Source organism: Ranitomeya imitator, chromosome 5 (genome assembly GCF_032444005.1).
Source record: "Ranitomeya imitator isolate aRanImi1 chromosome 5, aRanImi1.pri, whole genome shotgun sequence".
Taxonomy (NCBI): Eukaryota; Metazoa; Chordata; class Amphibia; order Anura; family Dendrobatidae; genus Ranitomeya; species Ranitomeya imitator.
The window spans coordinates 42,157,371-42,182,769 of record NC_091286.1 but is presented as its reverse complement, the minus strand read 5'-3'; the positions used below and the strand labels follow the sequence as shown (position 1 = coordinate 42,182,769).

The following is a 25,399-nucleotide window of genomic DNA, read 5'->3' as shown; positions in this document are numbered from 1 at the left end:
ATGGATGCTAATCAGTGATTGGTGTCACTGATCAGTGCTCAGCGGCTGCAGGTCACACAAACAAACTGCCAAAAATCAAGGGAGCAAGTACTGATCAGTGCTCGGCGACAGAAGGGGGGATGGGGAGTAGGTTAGGGAGAGGTGGGAAAAGGGAGGTGAGGGTAATTGGGGTGGATAGGGAAGGATCAGGAATGACTTCTTTCTTCAACAACAGTCCAAGGCTGTAAAGGGGTTATCCAGAACTATTTTATTTTTTTTACTATGGGCCTAAAAACTAACAAGTAGGTAGTTGCTAACTGCAGGGAGCCAGCTGTGAAAGACGTCAGCAGTCACACCCCATCAACAGAGCTGAGTGGAAGAGAAGCCTCTGCTTTGTCAATATGATGTCAGTGGATTCCGCAGAATGTCTGTGCTGGCAAGAGATTGGCGTCGGGCACAACAGTCAGGTTGGTAACAACTACCTACTGTTAGTTCTTAGGCCCATAGTAAAAAGTCAAAATAATCCCAGATAACCCCTTTAACTAAAAAAAAATGCATAAAAGACCATGTTTAACTGCATGAAATAATCAGCTATCGTACGTCCCAAACAGCTATTGTTACCGCATGCCCTTCTTTTGGACACATGTAGTATATGGTTGAGTTTGTGGTGCATTACATTACATACTCTTTTTGGACAGATCTATAGTGATGAGCGAGTGTACCCGTTGCTCGGGTGGTCTCCGAGTATTTGGATGTGCTCGGAGATTTAGTTTTCGTTGCCACAGCTGAATGATTTACAGCTGCTACACAGGCCGAATACATGTGGGGGTTGCCTGTTCGTTAGGGAATTCCCACATGTGTTCAGGCTGTCTAGCAGCCGTAAATCATGCAGCCGAGGTGAGGAAAACAAAATCTCTGAGCACTAACAAATTCTCGGAGATCACCCGAGCATGCTCATCACTAGTTATCTATGGTCCATGATCGCGGGTTAGGATTTTTTTCATGTTAGAAGAATGTTAGAAGAAAAGTACAATGATCTGGGGTAGCGAGTTCCACAGAATAGGTGCAGCACGGGAGAAGTCCCGTAAACAAGTGAGAGAAATTAATAAACGATGATGAGAGTTATGGGTCATTCGTTAAAGAATTATCTGAAGTAACATCGTAAGTAGAGATGGGAGCACAAATATATGACGTTGGACCATTGTGGAGAATTTTTTAGACCTGCAGACGTTAACGTACAGTAATTAATAAATAATTAGGGTCTGGATTAGTGTTTTATCAGTGTTACATACTAGATATGGTTTTAAATAAATGGACGACTTGGACCAGCTAGATTGCACCAGAGAACCCAGTACTGATTGCTATGGCTCAACGCTTTGGCTTACAGAAAGGTGGTCCTGAATGGGGGGGGACTCCACTCTATTGTATGAATATCTTATTTTTTTGAGCTCTCGGACCACAGTGATATAGTAATAAGCATTTCTCGTGGGGTTCATTATGGGGGCCATTCTGGAGCTCGATGCTCGCAGCTGCGAGGCCCGGATAGAGGTCTGCACATTGAAGAGTGTAATATTCATCCTTGTAGGCATAGGTATGCAGCGTACACCCCCGCTCCGCAGCGTTATACACCTACACACAGATGAGAAATCACAGACACTTAGCCGTTCATGCTTACTGTACCTCGGATGTACGTGACAGGCCTTTTCCCAGAAATCGGGGGGTCTCGAGCCGTGTGGGGCGGAAAGTGACACTCGGGTTTGGTAAATTCCCGGGTGAGGATTAAGCAGATTGTTTCAGGAGTATTACCTTACCCTGTGTACTAGCTTTATGGTAAAATGAGCTCATCAGAGAGATTTAATCTTAGAATTTATCCTTTCCAGGTGCAGGCAGAGCTATCTGATCTTACCCTGTGCCATCCCCTCCTGTGCTTACACGCTGCCACCTTGGATATCTCATGGTGATTGATTTGCCTTACATGAAAACTGCATCTTGTTCCTTTTGTATTTTCTCACTACTCCGCCTTATTCTCCATCATGGACCCTGTTATTTCCCAATTGTCAGGAAGTATGCCTGAATTAAAGAACGCGGGGGCCCCACTCGCCCCAGGTTTGTCCTTGGTAGGCGTAGGCACGGGCTGACAGTCTACAGTTCTAAACACTCCGCTTCACCCGCCAGATTGGCAGCGGGTTTTACTTATTTGACAGCAGAAGCATTCACAACTAAGATAAGTGCATACTTTCCAGCCATTTCATGTAACCCAAGACTCCCTTTTTCTCAGTTATTACAGGTTTTATTGTAGCTGCTCCGAGCTCGCTGTCTCTTATATAATGGCCGACTCTGCCGCATCATAACTGTCCTGGTCTGGAAATAAGAAACTCTAATTAGGCATTTATGCTGGGTCTTACCAAGAAGATGCTGAAGTCATGGTAGATTTTCTTTAGGGTTGTTTATACTCGCTCAGTTGTTTTGGATTTAACCCCTTCGTGACAGAGCCAATTTGGTACTTAATGACCAGGCCAATTTTTACAATTCTGACCACTGTCACTTTATGAGGTTATAACTCTGGAACGCTTCAACGGATCCCGCTGATTCTGAGATTGTTTTTTCGTGACATATTGTACTTCATGTTAGTGGTAACATTTCTTCGATATTACTTGCGATTATTTATGAAAAAAACGGAAATATGGCGAAAATTTTTAAAATTTTGCAATTTTTAAACTTTGTATTTTTATGCCCTTAAATCAGAGAGATATGTCACGAAAAATAGTTAATAAATAACATTTCCCACATGTCTACTTTACATCAGCACAATTTTGGAAACAAAATTTTTTTTTGTTAGGGAGTTATAAGGGTTAAAAGTTGACCAGCAATTTCTCATTTTTACAACACCATTTTTTTTTAGGGACCACATCACATTTGAAGTCATTTTGAGGGGTCTATATGATAGAAAATAATGAAGTGTGACACCATTCTAAAAACTACACCCCTCAAGGTTCTCAAAACCACATTCAAGAAGTTTATTAACCCTTTACGTGCTTCACAGGAACTGAAACAATGTGGAAGGAAAAAAATGAACATATAACTTTTTTTTGCAAACATCTTAATTCAGAACCATTTTTTTTATTTTCACGAGTGTAAAAACAGAAACGTAACCATAAATTTTGTTATGCAATTTCTCCTGAATACGCCAATACCCCATATGTGGGGGTAAACCACTTTTTGGGCGCACCGCAGAACTTAGAAGTGAAGGAGCGCCGTTTGACTTTTTCAATGCAGAATTGGCTGGAATTGAGATCGGACGCCATGTCACGTTTAGAGAGCCCCTGATGTGCCTAAACAGTGGAAACTCCCCACAAGTGACACCATTTTGGAAACTAGACCCCTTAAGGAACTTATCTAGATGTGTGGTGAGCACTTTGAACCCCCAAGTGCTTCACAGAAGTTTATAACGTAGAGCCGTGAAAATAAAAAATCGCTTTTGTTTACACAAAAATGATCTTTTCGCCCACAAATTCTTATTTTCACAAGGGTAACAGGAGAAATTAGACCACAAAAGTTGTTGTGCGATTTCTCCTGAATACGTCGATACCCCATATGTGAGGGTAAACCACTGTTTGGGCGCACCGCAGAGCTTGGAAGTGAAGGAGCGCCGTTTTACTTTTTCAGTGTTGAATTGGCTGGAATTGAGATTGGATGCCATGTCGCGTTTGGAGAGCCCCTGATGTGCCTAAGCAGTGGAAACCCCCCACAAGTGACACCATTTTGGAAACTAGACCCCTTAAGGAACTTATCTAGATGTGTGGCGAGCACTTTGAACCCCCATGTGCTTCACAGAAGTTTATAACGTAGAGCCGTGAAAAAAAAAAATCGCATTTTTTCTACAAAAATGATCTTTTTGCCCACAAATTTTTATTTTCACAAGGGTAACAGGAGAAATTAGACCACAAAAGTTGTTGTGCAATTTCTCCTGAGTACGCTGATACCCAATATGTGGGGGTAAACAACTGTTAGGGCGCACCGCAGAGCTTAGAAGAGAAAGAGTGCCGTTTTACTTTTTCAATGTAGAATTGGCTGGAATTGAGATCGGACGCCATGTCGCGTTTGTAGAGCCCCTGATGTGCCTAAACAGTAGAAATCCCCCACAAGTGACCCCATTTTGGAAACTAGACCCCCCATGGAACTTATCTAGATGTGTGGTGAGAACCTTGAATGCCCAAGTGCTTCACAGAAGTTTATAATGCAGAGCCGTGAAAATAAAAAATATTTTTTTTTTCCAAAAAAAAGATTTTTTAGCCCCCAAGTTTTTATTTTCACAAGGGTAACAAGAGAAATTGGACCCCAGAAGTTGTTGTCCAATTTATCCCGAGTACGCTGATGCCCCATATGTGGGGGTAAACCACTGTTTGGGCGCACGGCAGAGCTCGGAAGGGAAGGAGCGCCTTTTTGGAATGCAGACTTTGATAGAATGGTCTGTGGGCATTATGTTGCGATTGCAGAGCCCCTGATGTACCTAAACTGTAGTAACCCCCCACAAGTGACCCCATTTTGGAAACTAGACCCCCCAAGGAACTTATCTAGATGTGTGGTGAGAACTTTGAATGCCCAATTGCTTCACAGTAGTTTAGAATGCAGTCGTGAAAATAAAAAAAAAATTTTTTTTCACAAAAAAGATATTGTAGCCCCCAAGTTTTTATTTTCACAAGGGTAACAAGAGAAATTGGACCCCAGAAGTTGTTGTCCAATTTATCCTGAGTACGCTGATGACCCATATGTGGGGGTAAACCACTGTTTGGGCGCACGGCAGAGCTCGGAAGGGAAGGAGCGCCTTTTTGGAATGCAGACTTTGATAGAATGGTCTGTGGGCATTATGTTGCGATTGCAGAGCCCCTGATGTACCTAAACTGTAGTAACCCCCCACAAGTGACCCCATTTTGGAAACTAGACCCCCCAAGGAACTTATCTAGATGTGTGGTGAGAACCTTGAATGCCCAATTGCTTCACAGAAGTTTAGAATGCAGAGTCGTGAAAATAAAAAATATTTTTTTTTTCACAAAAAAGATTTTGTAGCCCCCAAGTTTTTATTTTCACAAGGGTAACAAGAGAAATTGGACCCCAGAAGTTGTTGTCCAATTTATCCCGAATACGCTGATGTCCCATATGTGGGGGTAACCCACTGTTTGGGTGCACGGCAGAGCTCAGAAGGGAGGGAGCACCATTTGACTTTTTGAGCGCAAAATTGGCTGTCGTGTTTGGAGACCCCCTGATGTACCTAAACAGTGGAAACCCCCCAATTCTAGCTCCAACCCTAACCCCAACACACCCCTAACCCTAATCCCAACCTGATCCATAATCCTAATCACTAACCCTAACCATAATCACAACCCTTACCCCAAAACAACCCTAATGTCAACCCTAACCATAACCCTAATCAAAACCCTAAATCCAACACACCCCTAATCCTAATCTCAACCCTAACCTCAAACCTAACCCTAATCCCAATACACCCCCAATCACAACCCTAATCCCAAACCTAACCCTAATCCCAAGCGTAACCCTAATGCCAACCCTAACCCTAATACCAACCCTAATCCAAACCCTAACCCTAATCCCAGCTCTAACCCTAACTTTAGCCCCAACCCTAGCCCTAACTTTAGCCCCAACCCTAACCCTAGCCCTAAGGCTACTTTCACACTTGCGTCGTTTGGCATTCCGTCGCAATCCGTCGTTTTGGACAAGAAACGGATCCTGCAAATGTGCCCGCAGGATGCGTTTTTTGCCCATAGACTTGTATTGCCGACGGATCGTGACGGATGGCCACACGTCGCGTCCGTCGTGCACTGGATCAGTTGTGTTTTGGCGGAGCGTCGGCACAAAAAAACGTTCAATGAAACGTTTTTTTGTACGTCGCATCCGCCATTTCTGACCGCGCATGCGTGGCCGTAACTCCGCCCCCTCCTCCCCAGGACATAGATTGGGCAGCGGATGCGTTGAAAAACTACAGCTGCTGCCCACGTTGTGCACAATTTTCACAACGTGCGTCGGTATGTCGGGCCGACGCATTGCGACGGCCCCGTTCCGACGTAAGTGTGAAAGAAGCCTAACCCTAAATTTAGCCCCAACCCTAACCCTAAATTTAGCCCCAACCCTAGCCCTAACCCTAGCCCTAACCCTAGCCCTAACCCTAGCCCTAACCCTAACCCTAGTCCTACCCCTAACCCTACCCCTAACCTAACCCTACCCTACCCCTAACCCTACCTCTAACCCTACCCCTAACCTAACCCTACCCCTAACCCTACCCCTAACCCTACCCCTAACCCTAATTTTAGCCCCAACTGCTGTTCTCCTGCCGGCCGGCAGATGGAGACAGATGGCGGGCGCACTGGGCATGCGTCCGCCATGTTCTTCTGCCGGCGGCCAGGAGGAGCAGCAAGAGGATCCAGGGACCTAGGTGAGTATGCTAGGGTCCCCGAATCCCCCTATTTCTCTGTCCTCTGATGTGCGATCACATCAGAGGACAGAGAATTACACTTTACTTTTTTTTTTTTTTGCGGTCGCCGGTAAACAGTTAATTACCGGCGATCGCAAAACAGGGGTCGGTAATACCGACCCCGATCATGCTCTTTGGGGTCTCGGCTACCCCCGGCAGCCGAGACCCCAAAGATTCTCCCGGTGCCGGCCGGCGGGCGCACTGCGCATGCGCCCGCCATTTTGAAGATGGCGGCGCCCACCGGGAGACACGAGGAGCATCGGGGGAGCTAGGTGAGTATTGGGGGGCCACCTGTGACCCCTTTTCTCTGTCCTCCGATGTGCGATCACATCGGAGGACAGAGAAATTAAAAAGAGATCGCTTTTTTTTTTTTTTTTTGCGATCGCCGGTAAACGGTTAATTACCGGCGATCGCAAATGCGGGGAGGGTTAAAAAACCCCCGAATCATGTTCTCTGGGGTCTCGGCTACCCTCGGCAGCCGAGACCCCGGAGAAAATCGGCCTCTGGGGGGCGCTATGGACTTTTTCCACAGCGCCGTTAATTAACGGCGCTGTGGTTTAAGTACCCTTAGCGGCCGCCGTTAAAAGGCGTATCGGCGGTCGCTAAGGGGTTAAAGGAAAAACGCCTACAGTACCCACCCGCCAATATCACAACTCATCGGGAGGAGACAGTTTTCTGGACTTCCTGCTAGGAATATACTTAATTTGCAACCCTTATAATTATCTGTTTTCTTTTCTTTTTTTTTTTCAAAAAGTGATTTTTGTAGTAATGTGCGAGCGTACTCGCCACTCGATCGAGTATCGGGGTGCTCGGGTAGTAGGCATCGAGTATCGTGGGTGCTCGAGCACTATGCTCGAGGTCCCTCATAGTTTGCGGCTGTTAGACAGCCAGTAAACATGCAGGAATTGCCCGCCATAGGGCAATCTATCAGCCACAAAACATGTAGGGCGTGGACTCCAACATGGCTCTCTAGCACCTGCGATACTTGATGCCTACCCAAGCACCCCGATGCACGATCGAGTGGGAAGCACGCTCGCTCATCACTAGACTTCTGCCTTTGAGCTGTGCTTTACAGTCACTTGACTAAGGCTGTAGTATTAGTCAAAACCTATAGACGAGTGGCACAATTTCTGGGTTGATGCACTACGATATACAGTTGTACTCAAAAGTTTACATACCCCGGCAGAATTTTTGCTTTCTTGGCCTTTTTTCATAGAATATGAATGATAACACCAAAACGTTTTCTCCACTCATGGTTAGTGGTTGGGTGAAGCCATTTATTGTCAAACTACTGTGTTTTCTCTTTTTAAATCATAACGACAACCCAAAACATCCAAATAACCCTGATCAAAAGTTCACATACCCTGGTGATTTTGGCCTGATAACATGCACAGAAGTTGACACAAATGGGATTGAATGGCTACTAAAGGTAACATCCTCATCTGTGACCTGTTTGCTTGTAATCAGTGAGCACATAATTTAGCTGTGTGAGTTTCTGAGATCCCGACAGACTCTTGCATCTTCCATCCAGCTTTTTTATTTCATTTATTTTAATGGAGGGCATAACCTGGGTAAAAACAGCCCAGCTTAGATAAAGAATATAAGGGATACAATTTTACCCCCCCTAAAAATCCTAGAAATGACTGGGAATGCACTTTGTGTGCTTCTATCATTATATAGGAGTGTGTGTATTTGCAGATTACTCTTGTGTGCTTTTATATGGTATTTATCCTCTATTAGGCACCTAAGAGCTGTTCAGATATTCAAGTCCATCGATCCCTATCAATTATTCGTTCACCCTCCCTATGCCCTGGATCACACTTCCATTAAGGTCTCTCCTGGAGTGAGGGGATGGGTGGATAAAGCTGAACCCATGTTGCCCTTCGTTATGTATATTCTCCCTCTGGGTGCAGTTGATCACTTTCAGACATGTGGTCTTTAGGGATCTTGCTATATTTTCTGGAGTTAGTTATTGCATTTTTTTCTTTTGCGTGAAGTTTATCTATTAAATGTTCCACTAAATGCATAAGACGACTTCCTGGTTATCAGTGACCACTCTCCGAAATATGTCTGGCATTTCGTAAATGGACTCTACTCATCGGGAATACCTCGCAATTATTACATCGTGTCTTGTCTAAATAGGCTGCGTATGGTTCCATATATTAAATCTGTCATCTTACACTTTATGCTGCGTTCATCTCAACTGCAAAAGCTTTCTCCGAAGGCCAATAAAGATGATCTATATCCCTCCGTGGAGCCGCAGAGCTGCACTCCCATTCAGCGATTCCTCAAGGCTGAAATTCTATCCATCATATAAAGTTGCATAATAATTAGAACATGTTGTTGTTCCCTATATATTAAAATTCAATTAGAGATCTTCTACAGATCAGCAGTATGGAGGGGTCTAAAGTTCACGTGCATAAATAAATGGCTGACCATAGCCAGGGGACGACTCTTTTTTAACCACTTCTTCACCGAAGGGATCTGGACCAACGTTAGAACATATACAGTTGGAATTGCCGGAAATCTCTGCGAATCACAAGAACACAGGAACCAACATTTCCCAAGACTGGTGGATCTTATGCCAGGCTAAGAATAGTTTGCATCAAAAGTATTAAAATGGGCACACCACCTAATGGGATGGAGACAAAGGCCAAAATGTCACCTGCCTTTGGGCTCATGGCTGATGCCGTTGTAGATACCACAACGTGTCCTGCCAAGTGATTGATTGCAGCAATCCTGATTTGTAGTTCTGACTTCACAGATTCATCCTTCAAATCATTGTTCCCCAACTCCAGTTCTTAAGAGCCACCAGCAGGTCATGTTTTCAGGATTTCCTTAGTATTGCCGGGATTTGGATGTTTCGCCCCCAGCAGTTCGCCCCAGGTACATTTCGCCCTTGTACCCTGTTTTGCCCCCACAATTTTGTGTTTGGATGTTTCGCCAGTTTGTCCTTGTGGTTCATGAATTCCCGTCCGTCATCAATCCAGATGTCACAAAAGTACTGTACAGAGTGCTGCACTTTTGTGACATGTTAAATCAACTGTTTCCATCTGACGTCACGGGGAACCGCTAGACTGCACTCCATGACCCAAGGAGCTGCAGCTGCGACAGGTAAGGCTGGGTTCACACTGCGTTGTGTGAACCCAGTTAACGGACTACGTTACACCGCGGCATAACGCGGTGTAACGTAGTCCGTTAACGCCAACATTACTGGCAATGGCGAACGCATCGCTAGCGCACGCCCACAATGGGCGTGCGCTAGCGATGTGCCGTCATTGAGTGACGGACCCGAGTCGCAGGCTGCAGCGTTTCCAGGTCCGTCACTAGTAGCGCACTGCTAGCGCATATGGAGCTAGCAGATGCTCCATCTGCGCTAGCGCAGTGCGAAAGTTGGCATTTGCCTTAGTGCAGTCCGTTTAACGGATTTGTTGAACGGACTGCACAACACAAGTGTGAACCTAGCCTAAGTATCATCCTGGGCGCCAAATGCTGGGGACGAAATGTTTGTTGCCGAAATGTTCCCGGGGGCGAACTGCTGGGGGCGAAACATCCTATAACCAGTATTGCCTGGGTGATAATTGCAGTACCTACACAGGCAAAAATTCCATCACCTGGTTCATTTGGGATATGCTTTAAATAATCACGGAGCAGTCGAGAGTCAGTGCTGCATGAGAGGAAGTTGACTACAGGCGATTTTGTTATTTTTACTTGGGGGAAACCGTTGGGGTGAACATTTAAAGATTGAAAACCTGATTAAAGGCCAATAAGGTGAAATCTACCTCTGAGAGGTTGGTAAATGCAGTCAAGAATGAACAGTATTGCTGAAAATACTGCATTCTCCACATAGCATTGTTGACTTAATAACCGCAAGAATGTACTTTCAATGCAAATTGTTTTTTTTTTTATTTCATCCACTGGATATGTTATGAATGTTCAGTCTTTGAGACCCAAATAGCTGTACCCCCAAAATCAGTGGAGCAACCCATAACCACGGTAAAGAGGCGTTGACTGGGCTGGTGACCGTACTTCCACTTTATTCAGACTCTGACAATGGATTAAACCAACTTACTCTGTTATTTTCATCCCCCTGTGCTAGTGGTGTTGTCTCATGAAGACACCCTAAGGGTACCGTCACACAGTGGCATTTTGATCGCTACGACGGCACGATTCGTGACGTTCCAGCGATATATCCGTGACGTTCCAGCGATCTCGCTGTGTCTGACACGCTCCTGCGATCAGGGACCCCGCTGAGATTCGTACGTCGTAGCAGATCGTTTGAAACTTTCTTTCGTCGTCTAGTGTCCCGCTGTGGCGGCATGATCGCATGGTGTAACAAAGGTGTGCACGATATTGTATACGATGTGCCCATAGTAACCAACGGCTTCTACATCGCACATACGTCATGAAATTATCGCTCCAGCGTCGTACATTGCAAAGTGTGACAGCAGTCTACGACGCTGGAGCGATATTGTTACGATGCTGGAGCGTCACGGATCGTGCCGTCGTAGCGATCAAAATGCCACTGTGTGACGGTACCCTAAGTCCATATGCCCTGATTAGTACTCCGGTCAGGATCCAATTAGCCAAGGTTAATTTTAATGACTGCCATTATTATGCTTTGCTTATATAGCGCCATCATATTCCACAGCTCTTTACAGACATAATCATCCCTGTCTCCAGTGGATCTCACAATCTAAATTCCCTATCAGTATCACTTTGGGAGGAAATCGGAGAACCCGGAGGAAACGCACATAAACACGGGGAGAACATACAGACTCCTTGGATGTTGTCCTTTGTGGAATTTGAACCCGGGACCCCCCGTGCTGCAAAGCAACAGTGCTAACCACTGAGCCACCATGCTGCCCATGTAATACTTAATTGTCCTGTTGGCTACAACTTCCCCTGGGGCAAACAGCTGATGAAGTGGATTGTCTGTAATGAAAATGCTTTTCTAATAAACCAAAGACATCTAGATAAAACTTCTGGTCTACACAAGGGTGTTAAGTCTCAAAAAATGTTAACATAATAGGATTTTACTCAGCACACTGTATTCTTATTATGGCTTACTAATAAAACGTTTGGCAATAGGATGGATTTTTATGGCGATGCAGACAAAAATATATTTTCACCGTACATGGTGCATCAGACGCCACATTATGAGATGGGACTTTACAGACCGACCTGTTTTAACGAAGGAATAAACGTTGATCCAGAAAACATTCAATCCAAACGCAAACGAAATTCTCGAGAAGCAATGAAAGCGACTTATCTCTGCATTCCTGGAAATCGCACTGCATCACTCCTCTTTTTCTTAGAAATCTATAAAAGGCAAAGATAGAATTTTAGCAAGCAGAAGCATGTAAAGCGGCCAACGCTGCCCATGTTCCGTATCGGAGTCTCCAGAGAAGACAACACAATGTTCCTCAACAAAATAAATATCACACTTCAGGGAGATTGTGCAGGAAGAAAAGTATTGCTTAAATTCCACTCCGCGATATATTACACTTTGGTCTCTGACAGACGCTACACATGTGGATGAGGTTTGATATTATTGACAGAACTTCATATCTTTGGAATTTCATGTTCTCTTCCCTCCTGCGGAATTGTGGGGGTGGATGGATTTCTTCATCTACTTTCGACTATCAATAAAGTAAGTTACAGATGTAGTAACAAGATATTTTTGATCAACTAAAAGCGTATCGCAGGCAAAATTAATAATTTCCTAATTCCTATAAAAAAAATTTATAGAGCAATAAACAATATACTAAATGATACTCGCCTATTGGCACTAACCTGGATCCCAGCGAAGGCTGCTCTACACTAACAAGAAGAGGAGACATCACCGTGTCACCAGCAGCAGAACCGCTGCAGCCTGTGATTGACTGCAGCGGTCAGTTGACTTCAGTAGTGTGTCTTCTGAAAAACATCTAATGGTTCACTTATAGAGGGGCATATATCATGGCGAAAAAATAGTTGCATTTACCCATGTGAACCCCTTTTTCCCGCTACAAAGCAGTCTTGGGTTGGTTTGGATGTCTACATGTGCTGTAACCGGTGTTGTTCTTGGTTTTTCCTCTGTGAGGTCCAAGTCACGTCCTGATTTCCATCACTTTCTCTTTGCACAGTGTCATTGGGGGGGGGATCGTATATTGATGAATATTTGTGCATTATGTTTGCCGCTGTTTATCGGACTAATATGAAGCATATCACTAATGGCCGCCTGACTGGTTTGTTTGTGATTTCGGAACGTAGCAAGAGCCGGCATTGTGAAATGATCCATTCTTCGCATGTGGTGATTTCTCTCGCTCGGGCCCATATTTAGCAAAGGCTCTGCTTAGGAATTGTGATGACGCAATGCAGCAAGAAGGTCGAATTCTCTTGAATTACATTGTGAAATCTTGTGTAAAGTGATTTTAGCTCATTTTAGAACAAGTCTGTCTTCACGATTTTCTTTCAAATGCTTGTGTTTTCCTTGTTTTTTTTCTTTCCTACTCATTAGAGTTAATGTCGTAGTCTTGCTTAAGTAAGCATCACTCTCTTATTTCCTACACTGGCTTACAGTCAAAAGCTAATCAGTTTTCCCCTAAGCCAGGAATGAACGATACGGGGTAAACAAGTCTAGGGAGGTTCACAACGTACAATGAGGTAAACAAAAGCGAACAATATGAATCATCGCTACATTAAGCAGAGCAAAAGCCAAACAGCTATAATAGTATCCGGCCGCAAATTGGGGGAGAGTGGGGTGGGCTTCACCAGTGGTTGATCTTAAGTGACAGATTAATAAAGTGTGGTCTGATTTATTTTAGTCCGAGATCCTGCACACTTCCAAAACAGCTAGCCAGGGGCAAATTAAAAACATCCTGGTTGGCGCTCAATTAAATATATAGGTTGCCTTATGTAAAAGAGCCAGTAATAACATTGACAAATGAATATATCAAACTTTCTATGGCCCAGCTAGATGAGAAACGGGTCATATTTTATCTTCAATGTATTTATCTCTGCTTAATGGATCCACATATTTAAGGTTTACTGCTCCTTTAATGCCGCCTCCATATGGTCTACAATACAGGCAGTTGTTGAGTAGAAAGTATTTACATCCAAGCATTATAAATAATTTGTATAGAAATACTTGCCTGTCCAATTGCTTTTGAGATTATAAAAATGGAGTTATTCCTAAACACTTTACACTTTAAAGGGAATCCGACAGTAGGAGCAACCCTCCTAAACCGTCTATATGGACATGCAGGTCATAGGAAGCTGAGTAAAATGATACCTTGATATCTGCGACCCTATGTCTTATTCCCGAGAAATTCAAGTTTTTCTTACTATGTAAATGAACTGTTAAGATCTATGGGCCGGACATAGATCTCCCTAAGGATCCGCTTTCAGGACTCATTTTAAATGAGAGGGGGCATTACCAGAGTGAGACATGAAGGTCAGGAGAGCAGCCATTATATATCTCAGACTTCTAATGCCTCCTTTAACTTACAATAAGCTATGGAGACAGGTTCTCGGGGAGATCTATGTCCGGCCCATAGATCTTAGCAGCTCATTTACATATTAAGAAAAACATGGAGTTCTCTGGAATAAGACATCGAATCGCAAATATCAAGGTATAATTTTATTGAGCTTTCTATTACCTACATTTCCATCTAGATGGCTTAGGAGGCTTCATCCTACTGACAGATTCCCTTTAAACACGGCATGATTAATTTATTACAAAATTATTGGAATGGTGTACCGATGAAAAATTATAAAACTTCTGTCCTTATCCAAATACTTTTCAACCCATCTGTGAGTATCTTCACACTTGAAGTCATGAAGGTTTATGGTGTCCAAATGAAGTTTCCATTGTTTTATGGAAAGAATAGTGCAGCCAAATGTGCCGAAAACATTTTAAAGGGTTTTTGGAAAACTGCCCCCTGGCTGCAGTTTGCTTTAAAAAACAAAAAAACAACTATCCTTTTCTCACGCTCCCGGGGTCCATCACTGAGTTGCTGCCACTGCTCTTGCTCACTATTATTGTCTGCAGCGCTATCATCATGTTGGCAGCTCTGCAGAAAATGAGTGAGCTCAGTGACTCTGAATGGCTCATGCCATCCACACGGGCAGGGCCGCTGAGCTGTTATCCCCTTTAAAAAAAAAACAACAACCCCAATCAAATGTGTGAGTGGCACACAGTCATTTTTCCCGAGTTCCCCATACACAAAAATGATTGGTTCGGCATAGCGGTCATCCTTCTTTCCCCAATCTCATCTATCGGGGGAGAGTCGCGAGTCCACTCACACCTCCAGATGGTCGCCAGGTCCCTACAAAATCAACTGGTTATAACGTGTATCGGGCCCTCAGCCTTACCTCAAGAGTTAATTTGGGCAGCTATAGATCTTCGGTCCAACACCACAAAAAATACTAAATTGAGGTGGAAAAAAACCAACATAATCAGTGCAATAAGGAAGCAAACTATTACTTGCGCCCACGTAGTTTTTACCGAGATTTTGAGTATTATGGTAATTACATCACTCCTGGAAAGAATGTAAGAGTGGAGTATACAAGACGAGCTTCTAATATTCACATGTAATAAAATGACTATCGGATCCAGAGATAAAGTACGGAGCATGAGAAGAGCAAACGTTCAGGATTTTCTGTCAGTCCTTACAGTAGACAGGTTTTTATTTCAATTTAGAAAACTAAACAAATTCTTCCAATATACTGTTAGGAGGTCCCAAGTCCAGAACCAACCTCTGTAAATCTCTCACCCTCGGAGGACACATTTGTGCCTATAGATTTCACGGGCGGCATGTAATGCTTTGTTTTCCCTTTACAGGCTCTAATATTAAGACAAGTTGTGATCTTCTTATTTTCAGGAATCTTTCCAACAAACAGGGATTGTCCACATTGGACAACTGTTTTGAAGAACATAAGAATTGGTCCTTCCTCTGTGATATGTTACCTGTATTTTCTGATCACTTCATAGATTATTTATTCATCTCAAAATCAAAGCAATAGCAAGTGCTATAAAAGGTCTGTAGTCAGCTTTGTACACAAGTGAGGAGTCTAGACCGTCCTGTGTGGTGGTTATTCGTAGTAATCCCGGACACATAATGGTGTGATTTATTGTGTTTATATCCCGGGGTCTCATCCACCATTCTACGTTTCCTTTTTTGTTTAAATTTTCATCCCGTAAGGTAAACATACAGCCGGATATTAATTACCTGTGGTCGAGTGAGCAACCGAGTCCAGCAGGTCTGCCGGCATCTGTGAGCGGTGTCTTCTACTGCTCCTAATAAATAGGTGTGATATTCCTGCCAAACCACAGCAGACACTGAAGGATACACACGGCTGAGGAATCGGACTGCATGCCTATAGGATATACCAGCCCCGAATGTGTCGGGAATCCATTGTTTTCAGATTCTGGCACAGTATATAGTCTTCACCTTTTGAAGCTCTGTACGTTTCCCATGGAGAAAAGTTTCTCCTATTTTTCTTGCCTGTAAGACTCCATACTCAACCAGTTATCCATACTCATCGATTGCAAAACTATTTGCACCACTTTCGGGTGTATTTAGCACAGTCACATTTGTCAGCATATAGAGATGACCTTGTGTTCTCTGTCACCTCTTATTTCATACATGAACCCCTGAAGACATGGTTTATGTTGGGAAAACCTGGTGACTAGTTCCATCAAATATGGTAACGTACCATGAGGAGTATTATAGACAGAAACATTTCCTCCTCCGGGGACAGTTTATTTTACTTGTATTATAGCAGAGTTCATTTACTTTCTCACCAAACAAGCTATTGAACGAACTGGGGTGTTTATTTGCCTTTTTAGTAATGTCTTACAAGAACTTAGAAGGGTTGTCCCTTTTCAAAAAAAAAAAAAAATTTTCCTGTAAGTCCTCAAAGTAGTAAGAATAAACCCATTCCGCTTTACATACCCTGCCCAGGTCCAGCACGGAGTCTGCGGCGTTTCACCCGGTGTCTTTTGTTGCCTGCATTGCTGACATCACATCAAGAGTGCTGCAGACAACTGAGCTCGGCAGCTCTGCTGAGTAGACGGCACAAACCGCTGAGCTCACGGATTGGCTGTCAACATGACGTCAGCACTATAGACACTGGGAGCAGCAGCGGAGACTCCTTGCTGGACCTGGGGAGGGTAAGAGACGTTAATTTTTTGTATCACTAAGGGAACTTATAGGAAAAACGTCATTGAAAGGAGACAACTCCTTTAAACATTTTTATAGCTGGACTAGCAAAACACTGCGAGGCAAAATCTGTTTGATGCCAGAGTCAATTGAGCTTTGGGGGCTCGGGTAATTTTGTTGATCATGCTTTATATTTGTTGGAACAAGTTTTTGGTGTAGACATGGATGCACTCTGATTCTCGATGCCCATATGCAGGCTTATTTTTTGGGGCCCATGTATACCTGGTGCCATTGCAGATCTTGTTTTTTTTGTTAAGGCTCCATGCATACCGAAGAGTAGTATCCACTCCATTGTGTGACGTACAGTGGGGCAAAAAAGTATTTAGTCAGTCAGCAATAGTGCAAGTTCCACCACTTAAAAAGATGAGAGGCGTCTGTAATTTACATCATAGGTAGACCTCAACTATGGGAGAAAAACTGAGAAAAAAAAATCCAGAAAATCACATTGTCTGTTTTTTTTATCATTTTTTTTGCATATTATGGTGGAAAATAAGTATTTGGTCAGAAACAAACAATCAAGATTTCTGGCTCTCACAGACCTGTAACTTCTTCTTTAAGAGTCTCCTCTTTCCTCCACTCATTACCTGTAGTAATGGCACCTGTTTAAACTTGTTATCAGTATAAAAAGACACCTGTGCACACCCTCAAACAGTCTGACTCCAAACTCCACTATGGTGAAGACCAAAGAGCTGTCAAAGGACACCAGAAACAAAATTGTAGCCCTGTACCAGGCTGGGAAGACTGAATCTGCAATAGCCAACCAGCTTGGAGTGAAGAAATCAACAGTGGGAGCAATAATTAGAAAATGGAAGACATACAAGACCACTGATAATCTCCCTCGATCTGGGGCTCCACGCAAAATCCCACCCCGTGGGGTCAGAATGATCACAAGAACGGTGAGCAAAAATCCCAGAACCACGCGGGGGGACCTAGTGAATGAACTGCAGAGAGCTGGGACCAATGTAACAAGGCCTACCATAAGTAACACACTACGCCACCATGGACTCAGATCCTGCAGTGCCAGTCGTGTCCCACTGCTTAAGCCAGTACATGTCCGGGCCCGTCTGAAGTTTGCTAGAGAGCATTTGGATGATCCAGAGGAGTTTTGGAAGAATGTCCTATGGTCTGATGAAACCAAACTGGAACTGTTTGGTAGAAACACAACTTGTCGTGTTTGGAGGAAAAAGAATACTGAGTTGCATCCATCAAACACCATACCTACTGTAAAGCATGGTGGTGGAAACATCATGCTTTGGGGCTGTTTCTCTGCAAAGGGGCCAGGACGACTGATCCGGGTACATGAAAGAATGAATGGGGCCATGTATCGTGAGATTTTGAGTGCAAACCTCCTTCCATCAGCAAGGGCATTGAAGATGAAACGTGGCTGGGTCTTTCAACATGACAATGATCCAAAGCACACCGCCAGGGCAACGAAGGAGTGGCTTCGTAAGAAGCATTTCAAGGTCCTGGAGTGGCCTAGCCAGTCTCCAGATCTCAACCCTATAGAAAACCTTTGGAGGGAGTTGAAAGTCCGTGTTGCCAAGCGAAAAGCCAAAAACATCACTGCTCTAGAGGAGATCTGCATGGAGGAATGGGCCAACATACCAACAACAGTGTGTGGCAACCTTGTGAAGACTTACAGAAAACGTTTGACCTCTGTCATTGCCAACAAAGGATATATTACAAAGTATTGAGATGAAATTTTGTTTCTGACCAAATACTTATTTTCCACCATAATATGCAAATAAAATGTTAAAAAAACAGACAATGTGATTTTCTGGATTTTTTTTTCTCAGTTTGTCTCCCATAGTTGAGGTCTACCTGTGATGTAAATTACAGACGCCTCTCATCTTTTTAAGTGGTGGAACTTGCACTATTGCTGACTGACTAAATACTTTTTTGCCCCACTGTATGTTCTGAGATTTTCTTCCCTAGAAGTAATAGAGAGTAGTTCGATCAATATACCTTGCCCTAGAATATGCCACCATTAGTAAGGATAAAAAGAACCCGGCACTCAACTTAAGTTTATATGATGCACTCAAATTTATTCGTAGTACCAACAAACGTTTCGGTCATAAAGACCTTCATCAGTTGGGTACTGGCATAGTAGAGAGTAATTAGTGGAAGAAAGTGGTAAGTCCGTTACCGCGTAATCTGTTTAATCAAAGATATATGGCCATCACTAGAATGACACCACTATCCTCACAGACAAGCGGTGGACACCGCGTCTATACTCGCATACTGTCTCCCATCAAGAAACACGGATCACCCCTTATCCGACTTGATGGCCATATAGCTTTGATTAAACAGATTACGGACCACTTTCTTCCACTAATTATTCTCTACTATGCCAGTACGTAACTGATGAAGGTCTTTATGACCAAAACGTTTATTGGTACTACAAATAAATTTGAGTGCATCATATAAACTTAAGTTGAGTGCCGGGTTCTTTTTATCTATACGAATGGTGTGGGAACCTACCCATGCACCCTCTCCAGTAGTGCTCACGTCCTGTCTCTTCACCATTAGTAAGGAGTCCTCCAAGAAAAAGTTGATCTCTACTGCCGGCCTGTGATGTAGGACGGCCGTCTTAAAATAATGAACCCAAAATGCTGAACTGAAGGTTTGTAGGATGGCTAATTTTTTTTGTTGCTATTTTTGTCCTTTCCTCTCTCCAGGGTTTCAGTTTTATACTGTCAATCCCCCTATGGCTTTGGACCTGACATTCGGGATCCTGTGCGAGCTTCTTCAGCAGTGGAACCACGTCACGCAAGGTGTCACCGTCCTCCTGGAATGGCTGCTAGGAGAAGATGATCTCAGCAGTGTCGAAACCACAAAAATGGTAATTACGCTGACCGGAGTCCGCAGGATCACAAAACAAACCAGGCTTGAGGTGTGAAATGCCGGCGAGGAACAATTATCCTGAACGTTCTGTACCGAGCCTGACGTAACCCACAGGCCAGAAATGTCGTGTTCTTCATATTACCAATTAGACGCACAGGTGTTGTACATACCGGTGCAGTCATTTTACAAGAGGATATGGCAGGCATGAATACGGGTACATAATAATTGGCTTCTATGCCAAAGGGGGCTCGCGGAACTTTTATTATGACAAAATGAAAGCAAATGAGCAAAAAAGAAACATAAACACTATAGGTGTTTTAAGAGCTGTAGTGATTATAGTGAATTACCCCAATGTCTACCGAAACAGGAAAAGCTTTATAGTTTATATTTTCCTCGGCAGCGAGAAAACCGCAAAGGAAAATATAACTTATTTATGACTGGGGCTCTGAGCAGCTTTTAATTTTTAATAATAATATGTTAGGACTATTCCGATCGTCAGTGATGTTTATTATAACTTTGCAACTTCCAAAGATATTTTCAGAAGGTTACAGAAATAGGAAGGCCTGGATATTATTAGGTGGCCACATAGGCCAATGTCCAATCAAGATACTCTGGATACAGATCTCCAGCCTCTGTGGATAAACATAAATTATTGACAAAGACCTTTTGTGGGTTGATATGTTGCATGCTTGGTGAATAAAATACCCTGGATGAAGCTGGAGTGCTGCAGTTTTTAATAAATATATAATAAAATTCATTATCTGTAACCACCACTAGGGGGAGCATACACACTAGTGCTTTATTATTGAGAACAGTGTATGCAGTAAGCTCATTAGCTCCCTCTAGTGGAGGTTAGAATCAGCCAGAATGTTATCATTTAAAGTGGTGGTCCTGCACAAAAAAAGGTCTGTTGTATATGACATGTTATATAATTTTTATACTTGATTATTCACATATGCCTCAATGTCCCAGCAGCTCCGCTTCCGCTTTAGTTTTGACCCAGGAAGCAGCTTCATTCTCCTCTCTGTTATTCCTTGTGTTGATGCACTTAAAGGGGGACTGGCTGATTAATTCCCTTTATCAAGGGAATATTTCATTAGAAAATTACCTATTGTTTAAATCAAATTTTTGTGTTACATTTATTGTTAAAAAAGTGGGCCTTTTTTTTAACATGATCTACCATATTTTTTGTATTATAAGACACACTTTTTTCCCAAAAATTTTGGGGAAAAATTGGGGTGCGTTTTATAATCCAAATGTAGCTTACCGGCTGCAGTGGAGCAGGGATCCCAGGGACGCTGCTGCAGTAAGATGACGGAGGCAGCAGGAGCGGGGAGATCTCAGTCTGCACATACACCGACTCCTGCGTCCATTTTCCCGAAGTCCACCGCATTAAAAATTATGGAAAGTGCGGGAAATCCGGACTTTCACAAAATGTTGGCGTATACCCCGCAGCGCCAAACAACCCCTCCTAACAGCCTGGGACTGGCAACATTGCCCTGCTGCTGCCTCTGCCAGCTTCCTGCAGCAGCGACCTTGCCTCCTGGGATCCCAATCCACAGCCGACGCCCCCCCCCCCAGGTAAGCTACCGTAAAAATGGACTATAAGACGCACAATTTTATTTAAAAAAAAGTGTTTCCTCCCCCAAATTTGGGGTGCATTTTACAATCTGGTGCGTTTTATAATCCTCAAAATATGGTATATTAAAAAAATATATATATCTTAGTAATCTGACAATTTTCACACAAGGAAAATTTTGCAGCAAGGATCCTGATCATCAGAAGCAAGATTACAATGGCAGGTAGCACCTCTATACACAGGACCCACCAATCATAATAATGATGTTACAGCTGACCCTGCTTGCTTTCCCTTCATGATCACCTTTGCACACGCTCATTAGATGCTTCAATTGGTAGGTTCAGACTCTGTTCATTGTGGTTAATGTACATGTGTTGTTTCCTGAAACAACTGGAAGTTATTGTCTAAAAACACCCCAGTGGTCATTGTGAAAATTGCAAGGTTTCTAATTTTTATTTTTAAAAACATTGCCATAAATGAAAACAAAAAACATTTAAAATTAAAACCTGATTGAAACAATAGAACATTTTTTGATGACCACTTACCTTCTGAGGCCCATTACAGGGGAAGCTCTCTACTCTGGTAGCAAAACTAATGTGGAAGTGGAGGGACCAGGAAAAGGGATGCTTACACCACAGCGTTAGTATATATTTGAACAATAAGTACAGTACTATAATTTTTGGACTATATACACTTTTTTGACATTTTTTAAGCAAGAAAAAAGTTAGTGCGTCTTTTAGTCCTAACTCAGAGGGTTTCTGTTAATTGAAAAACTCCTCTGATTACTTCCATGTGCCTTATTTGAGCATATGGTTATAATTCAAGCAACACTGGCATTCAAATCAGCTCTCACCTCTTCCAAACAGACCTACTTCACAACCCTCGTATCTTCCTTATCCCACAACCTTAAACAGTTGTTCAACACTTTTAACTCCCTCCTCCACCAACCACTGCCCCCTCCGAGTTCTCTAATCGTTGCCGAGGACTTTGCCATGCACTACAAAAATAAGATCGACCAAACAAGGCAAGTCTTTGTTGTCCAACCACCACAACCCCTTTGTATGCCAGACCAATGCCCAAACCCCATAACTTCACTCTCCAAAATCTCTGAAGGGGAGCTTGCTCATCTTCTCTCCAAATCACACCTCACCACTTGTGCACTTGACCCCATCCCATCCCACCTCTTCCCCAACCTCACCACCACACTAATCCCATCCCTAACCCATCTCTTCAACCTTTCACTAACTTCTGGTACCTTCCCTTCTGCCTTCAAACATGTCACAATCACACCTATCCTCAAAAAGCCATCCCTTGACCCAAGCGCTATGTCCAGCTATCGCCCCATATCTTTGCTCCCATTTGCTTCCAAACTCCTTGAGCAGCACCTCCATGCTGAACTTTCCTCTAACTCTCTCTTCGACAACCTACAATCTGGCTTCTGTCCCCACCATTCCACTGAGCCTGCCCTGACCAAAATTACTAACGACTTACAACCAAAGCTAACAGACAATGCTCTATACTCCTCCTCCTAGACCTGTCCTCTGCCTTCGACACAGTTGGCCACTGCCTCCTACTACAGATCCTCTCTTCCTTTGGGGTCAAAGATATTGCCCTATCTTGGATCTCCTCGTACCTTGCCAACCACACATTTAGCGTGTCCTACTCCCATACTACCTCTTCATCTCGCCCCCACTTTGTTGGAGTCCCCCAAGGCTCTGTCCTAGGACCCCTACTCTTCTCAATCTATACACTCGGCCCGGGATAACTCATAAGGTCCTATGGCTTCCGGTACCATCTATATGCCGATGACACTCAGATCTACCTCTCTGGCCCAGATGTCACCTCTCTGCTCTCCAGAATCCCAGAGTGTCTATCGGCCATATCCTCCTTCTTCTCCTCTTGCTTCCTCAAGCTCAGTGTGGACAAATCTGAACTCATTATCTTTCCTCCATCACGCTTATCTTCCCTATCTGATCTGTCTATCAAAATAAATGAAATCACACTTTCCCCTGTCCCCAAAATCCGCTGCCTCGGAGTAACCCTTGACTCTGCCCTGTCCTTCAAATCGCACATCCAAGCTCTCGCCACCTCCTGTTGCCTCCAGCTCAAAAATATTTCCAGAATCCATCCTTTCCTTAACCCTCACTCTACCAAAATGCTCGTGCATGCTCTAATCATCTCCCACCTCAACTACTGCAACATACTCCTCTGTGGCCTACCTTCTAACACTCTCGCACCCCTCCAGTCCATCCTTAACTCTGCTGCCCGACTAATTAATCTCTCTCTTCGCTACACTCCTGCTTCACCTCTTTGCAAATCCCTTCACTGGCTCCCAATTTCCCAGCGAATCCAGTTTAAATTACTAACACTGACCTACAAAGCCATCCATAACCTTTCTCCTCCGTATATTTCCACACTAATCTCTCAATATCTTCCCTCACGTAATCTCCGGTCCTCCCAAGACCTCCTCCTTTCTGCCACGCTTATTCGCTCCTCACTCAATCGCCTCCAAGACTTCTCCTGAATATCACCCATCCTCTGGAATTCAGTGCCCCAACACATCCGGTTATCCACTACTTTTGGATCCTTCAAAAGAAACCTGAAAACCCACCTCTTCAAGAAAGCTTACAACCTGTAAAGACCACACGGCCACCTCTACACCATTGGAGCTACTGCAACCTCCGACCTACTGTCTCCTTCCACATAATCCTGTAGAATGTAAGCCCGCAAGGGCAGGGTCATCTCCCCTCTGTATCAGTCTGTCATTGTTAGTTTTGTTTACTGTAAGTGATATTTGTATTTTGATGTAACCCCTTCTCATGCACAGCACCATGGAATTAATGGTGCTATATAAATAATAATAATAATAATAATTCAGGTCATCCCCCAATTGGAACACCCTTTTAGTACTAAAAGAGCAGTAATGCACAGAGCCCAATAATTTCTAGGAGTATGTTTTATTGTCCGTTACTTCCACTTGTAATGGCCAGGTCGGTCCTAATGAAAATTAGTCTTTTTTTTTGCACTTGGTCACTTAGCCAATGACATTGGGCTTGTAATATGGGGCAATTTATACTTTTTTCTTTTGTTTATGAACTATCATATTGTCACTTGCCATATAAAGAATTCGGATCAAAAACTGAAAAAGTAAAAATAAGGACATACACCGAAAACCTATTTCCATGCTGATGTCTAAATAAAGGTACCTTAGAGCAAAAAATAATTTGCCTGCACAGTTTATATATAACTGCCTGTGCAAATAATAAAAATAAAGTTTAGTCTGGACCTGTCCTTAGGTACAGTATATCATCCCTAGATAAATAAGCCTACCACACATGTAATGACAGCTAGCTCTTCCAGGAATGTTTTCAGGTGGGCTCCTGTCCTCCACACTTGCCTCTACTTTGCTAGTAACCAAGGTTTGTGAGGACACCGGGCTGGACCAAGCTTCATAGATCACTGTAGACACTAGACTTGTATAAAGTAGCCTGTCCTTCCCTTTTTCATTTACGGTGAGGAACTTGGTGTCTGTCATGCTTAAGACTGAAAGCCTAGGTCACGGCACCAACCAAATGTTCTATATCTTCACAGGTGGAAGATGATCTCTTCGAGAAAGGGGAAGCGAACTTTTGGGCTGAGAAACTACTGTACGTAAGGCTACTTTCCAAACATCTCAAGAAGCTCATAGCCTCCACTGCCCTCTCTCTACAACCCCAGGACACGATGCTGCTCCAGATTTCCCAAGCAGCTTATGAAAGATCAGAAAAAGTACAGCACAGTCTCCATGGTTTACCACCCACTCCGGAGTTCCTGAAGACTACCGAATTCACCAGATTACTGATTCATAAAGAAAGGAGTGAAAATTGTATTGAAATGCTGAATTATATTTCTAAAACTAAACCTGAATCTTGACACAAAGAACATGTGGCCTTGGAGACTTGTATACTGGGATGAATATGGCTTAGACTTTTTTAAGACATTTTTTTAAATCAGTCCTGCAATGTTTTAGTCTTAAGATTATTTTTTACCAAATGTATGCAAAATAAAGTACCGTAGTTCATTTTTCATTATTTGTGTATCCCAATGTATTTGGTATTTTATTTTTAGCCTGGTAACTGTTTCAGTAAATCAATAGATCTGCATGTGTTCGAGAAGACTATCGGCCACTGAGGAGGAGTCATGAGTAGTGAGTGAAATTTGATTTGCAACATAGTTTGTTCCTTGAAAAGATCAGAGTGAAAAACAGGATGTTGAGAAGCAGATGCAAAAGATTTACCTCCCCATCTAATAGAATGATTGTAA

At 43.3% G+C, this 25,399-nt stretch overlaps 1 protein-coding gene across 1 annotated transcript in view; it reads left to right on the top strand.

The window, feature by feature from the left end:
* THADA (THADA armadillo repeat containing) overlaps positions 1-25,167 on the top strand; it is a 626,363-nt gene extending 601,196 nt beyond the window's left edge. Inside the window, exons 38-39 of the mRNA XM_069768603.1 lie at positions 19,353-19,516; positions 24,689-25,167. Of these exons, the coding sequence (XP_069624704.1) occupies positions 19,353-19,516; positions 24,689-25,009 (485 nt within the window). The 3' untranslated portion in view covers positions 25,010-25,167. The remainder of the gene's footprint in view (positions 1-19,352; positions 19,517-24,688) is intronic.
* Positions 25,168-25,399: the final 232 nt, after the last annotated feature.